This window comes from Buceros rhinoceros, unplaced genomic scaffold, assembly GCF_000710305.1.
Source record: "Buceros rhinoceros silvestris isolate BGI_N320 unplaced genomic scaffold, ASM71030v1 scaffold40972, whole genome shotgun sequence".
NCBI lineage: Eukaryota > Metazoa > Chordata > Aves > Bucerotiformes > Bucerotidae > Buceros > Buceros rhinoceros.
The window spans coordinates 33892-38762 of record NW_010401438.1 but is presented as its reverse complement, the minus strand read 5'-3'; the positions used below and the strand labels follow the sequence as shown (position 1 = coordinate 38762).

Sequence of the window (4871 nt, the reverse complement as noted above, 5' to 3'; positions counted from 1 at the left end):
CTGTCATGGGGGGGGGGGGCAAATGGACAAACTCTTTGGCACATCTTAAGCCTCAAGCCCCAAAGCCTGCTAGTTGACAGCTCTTTGAAATGTTTTACAGAGAGCTGTCATACTCCCGAGTTTCAGGGGTTTAATGTTGTTCTCAAGCAAAATGAAGTGTCTTTGGTGTTTATTGATCTTTCATCTGATTATTTAGGTCAGAATAAGGACAAGAATCCCAGCTGGCATATGGGTGCTAGGAAGCTGACTAGTCACCCCACTCTTTTCCTGATTATTTCTTGCACCAAACTTGCTGAGCACCCAGGAACCCAGGGGACTGCAGACTGTATGGAAACCCACTGCCAGACCTCGCTTTGGCTGCTGTTCCCAGGGTAGATGAGCCTGTGTGCTTCACTGGAATGCAGCCGCACTCTCATTCTGTGTAATATCCCCGAGCCCTCATCTGGGGTGGCTGGGTGGATTTTCCATGTATTTTACCTGATTTGCCTCCTACTAGCTAAAATAGTCTCAAATGCATAGAAAATAGCAGAATCATTTAAGAGAGGCCGGCAAGTAGAGAGTGCAGAGAGAACCTCAGAGTTTAAACCAAATGTTCATCTGTCATGCTCAGCCGTTTGGATACGAAACCTGCCTATAGATGTAGAATTTCTCACCACTGAGAAGAATACTCAACCAAAAAATGACCTTTGCTTGTCAATACATAGCTTGGAATAACAGCAGGGTGGAAAAGGAAAGCTGGCTGATGTGTCCATTGGCCCTTTTGTGGTAAATTGTTAATTTAGGTTCTGTGCATAAGAAAATGACTGTTTGTTTTGTAAATAGATAAAAAGGGGGAGGTTAATAGTTATGTTGTCCCTGACTCTCTCTGTTCTTACTTGCCTTTCAATGCAGTCACATCTGGGAGCGTCCTTCGAGGCCCTTTTCCCGCGACGTCATCATTCGCTGGTTCAAAGAGGAGCAGGTCCCTCGCCGTGCTGGCTTTGAGAGGAACGCCGACAGGATTGCCCCGTGGTTTCACGGTAGTCCGCTGAGCCCTCCTTTCTCATGGGGCAGAGCTGTGTGTGTGTGCTCAGGGAATGCGTCTTGGCAGCTTTCCTGTCAGAAGGGAACATCTGCTGACCTCGTGAAACCCACTGCCTTTTAAAACGCCCTTTTTGTATCGTTCCTCTTCTTAGCATGTGACTTTCTAAATTTTTTTTCTGGTAAAGTGTGTGACTAACGTGTGACTCTTCTCACCAAAGATTTTTCAGGATTATTTTGGCCAATATCTAGTTGCTGTAAGGTAGCAAACCAAGCAGGAGGAATAGACCAGGGTAGGGGGAGGATGACTCCAGAGTAACGCGAGTGACTGACAGACGAGGTTTTTGCTTTACCTGCTTTGCAGGAGGGCTTGAACTCACGACCCTTTAATCCCTGTTGTACTTTCCAAACCTGGGTAGCAGCTTTTCCTTCTCTCTTTCTTTCGAAAACAAAGTCTTGAAAGCTCTTGGTCCTTCTCAGAAGAACTTGGGAGCGCCTGATTTTAGGCAGTTTTTCTGAAGTGGGGAGAACAATTCTGTTCAGATCCAAAGCTTGCTGCCATATCTGCTGGCGTTCCCAGCATTCCCAGAGGCTTTGGCTCTCTGTAGTATTTGCTACACAGCTGAATCTTTGGTACCAGATTCGCAGGTGAAACATCTTTTTTTCATAGGCAATAATCTTTATATTTGTTGAACTTAAACATGAAAAAAAGAAATCTGGCTTAATGGCTGACAATTAATTACAGTTAAGACTCAGTGTTTTTTCATTGCTGCTTTTGGTGAGTCTGATATGTCTTTGTTCAAAGCCCTAAGCTGACCCTGATGCTATTTTCACGACTCCCTAAGCATGAGGTGAAGGTGGGTGCGCGTTCCAGGCTGAACTAGGCAAGGAAAACTGCTGACCAAGTTTAGTGTTTCATGTATTTCAGATTTCTTTGTACGATACACAAACCTGTATGTGGTAACAGACATCAGCAAGCTGCTATTTTCATCAACTCAATTCGTCAGAGACAGAGAAATTGGTGATAAATAGCTTGTAAATAATAGATAATTCCATTTCTTCTGACCCATGATTCAGACAGGGTTTTTTGCTTCCTTACAAAAGACATTTGGGGTGGTTTCTTTCTGAGGACAACCTGATTAAAATTTCATCTGTGGACAGTTTTCAAAAGCATTTTCAATGCTGATCTTTGTGCGGTCCAGTGGTAAATGTGACAGATACTTGTGCAGATAATCACGATGGATTCCCAGCACAAAGCTCAGCGGTTTCCTTTGCGGAGACCCACAAGAATGCCCTGTGGTACCTGTGTGCTGGTTTAGCCTCTGCTGCTCTGGTCAGGGTCACCGGAATCCTCAGGGAACAGCCCAGCTGCCTTGTCGCTCCTCTGGAGTGGCGGAAGCCAAGCAGAGGCAGCAGTCCTGTTTTGTTTTGTATTCTTAGGTGGTGTCTGTGTTACATTTCCTGACACAGAAGAGCTTTGAGGAAAAACAAACAAACAAAAAACCCCAGAGAGAAATATTTAACTTCTCTTTTCCAGGAAAAAACCCCCCTCTTCATTAATTGGCCTCCAGTTTTGGGGGCAGGAGGGATGGGGAACGGAAGGCAACCCAAAACCTTTTGATCCAGCCAAAAATCTTTTATTCTTTGTTCACTTTTTGTTGAAGCTGTTGAGGATCTCCTGTGTGTCACAGGGCTGTTAGAGCCACGACCATCTGCTCACCTGCCAGGAGACAGAACACTGTTTTTTTGTCTCTCCAGGACATACCCCACTCAACATCCACTGGACAGCCTGACAGTATTTTGCAAAGATAATGCAGTATTTGGAGCTGAGTGTGCAGATCCTGTGGCAGATTCTGGTCCCTGGTTATGGGTGTCTCAGGTCAGACCCGTAACATCATAGGAACAAACTCCAGGTACTTCATCAGCTCAAATTCAGTTCTCAGCTGTTCCTTAGGCAATGAGAGGTGTTTTGCTGTTTTCTGAGAAATATGATGATCCTTCACACAGTAAGTCATTCCACTTTGTTCATAATGATGGTTTCAGTCCGTCAGTTCTTTTGAAGGCTTTGGAATTGTTTTTCTAGTGCCACTGCAGTTCCAAAGCCTCTACACAGACAGGTTATTAGCAAACCAAATAAATGTTTTAGACTCATGGCTCTCCTTGGAAGGGAGCAAAGTGTCGAGGTGAGGTAATGTGAGCTGTAATGTGCTGCAAGGAGAAAGGAAGCACAAAAGAACAGCAGGAAACCGTAGAATGAGGCGGTTGAATAATTAATGCAAACAGGCTAATTGCTATGTGAAATGAGCTTGCTTATTCTTTTACAATACATTGTCCTTCTTGACTGCTTCTTAACTGGAAGCTGTATCTGAAAGACTGGGCATGTCTGAAGGAGAGAAGGCAGCAGTTTTTCTGAACAGGTCCTGTAGACAGTAGAAATGAAAGAGAACAGAGCGTGTGACCACCAAGGGCAAACAGGTGTGATGAAGTGATGACGCTTCCAGGGTTGCAAACAGGTCAGTGCAGTGACCACACAGTGCAAAGATACAGAGAAAAAGAAAGCAGAGGGAAAAGAAAGAGTCCCTGCAAGTTCAGCTTTGTGCCAGACAGTTCTGTTATTTGTGAAAAATATGCTCCAGCTTTTTCGGAGAGTTTCCTTGAAGGTGAATTTACCAATCTCCTAATGAAACAATGTTTTGCTATTGAAACTCCAATTGCTTTACATTCTGAAGGCTTCTTGCCCCCTTTATTTAAAACACTTCAAGGTTTTCTTCTTCCTGTGCTACTGATTGAGTATGACCTAGTGAGCAGTTCTGGTTTCCTTGGTAAGCCATCGTGGTAGCTCAACGTATGTACCTGTAACGGTGTATGAGTTCTGCGTTCCATCTCCTTACTGAGCTGGGCTGGGTGTGAGGATGTTTCGCTGTTACTGCAGCCCCTTTGGTCAGGCTTTATCACAGTATGCAGCACAAAAGGGAGCAGAGTGCTCTGCTGGTGGTGGTTGGAAATGAACAATCGTTTCTAAAACCCCTATGATAGAAGAGCGTGAGTTCTTTGGAAAGAATGGTATAGAAAGACTTAAACAGACCCATTTTAAAGCAAATGAGGAATGTTAAAGTAAAGGTTGGTTGTGCTACAACTGGAAGAAGTTACGATGACTTTATGGTGACCAAAGTGAATGCAGAAGGTCTGGGTCATCTGCCCCGCAGCCTGAATCTGAGCTGTGGAACCCGTTACATGTGTTGTAGTCTGTTCCTTACATGCAGGATCACGCTTCCTCCTTCCAGGTCACCATGTGTGTGTTAATTGTTCAGTTAGTTATCCATGCACAAGGCCAGTCGCTGCCAGCACAGGACAGCTCATACAGTGCTGGTATGGTGCCATACCCGGATGTCTCCTGATGACCCCCTCTAGCACAGCACAGGCCACGAGTGCAGAACGTTGTTAGTCCAGGATGAATTGCTGCTGTCCTACTTATCATCAGTCCATAAGTATGGGCTGCTCCGCAGCCAGGCCCCCGCTCGTCTTCCTTTGCCCGCACACGTACAGGAACACACTGTCCGTTACAGATGTCCATAGATTTTCTTCAGCACATGCTAAGCTAAGTTCTAGTTACTATCTGCAGTATTTTCTGTTAAAAGCAAGCACTTGCAGACCCAAGGTCAGAAAATTCTACTGGTTTCCCAGCAGATGGCTGCCTTTCTGGTCCTTCTGTCTTGCTGCACAGAGTATAGAGACCACAGTCCTATTGATCCAGCCCGGAGGCAAAAGATTACAACTTATTAGTTCGACAGTTCCTCTGGAATCATGCTGTTTGCCTGCCAAGCCGGCACAGTGCTCTTGAACAGGGCAGC

General features: G+C 45.1%; 1 protein-coding gene across 1 annotated transcript in view; it reads left to right on the top strand.

Annotated features, from left to right (window-relative positions):
- Positions 1 to 4871, top strand: part of SH2D4B (SH2 domain containing 4B) — a 40920-nt gene that overhangs the window by 23369 nt on the left and 12680 nt on the right. Inside the window, exon 6 of the mRNA XM_010132260.1 lies at positions 892 to 1019. Within this exon, the coding sequence (XP_010130562.1) occupies positions 892 to 1019 (128 nt within the window). The remainder of the gene's footprint in view (positions 1 to 891; positions 1020 to 4871) is intronic.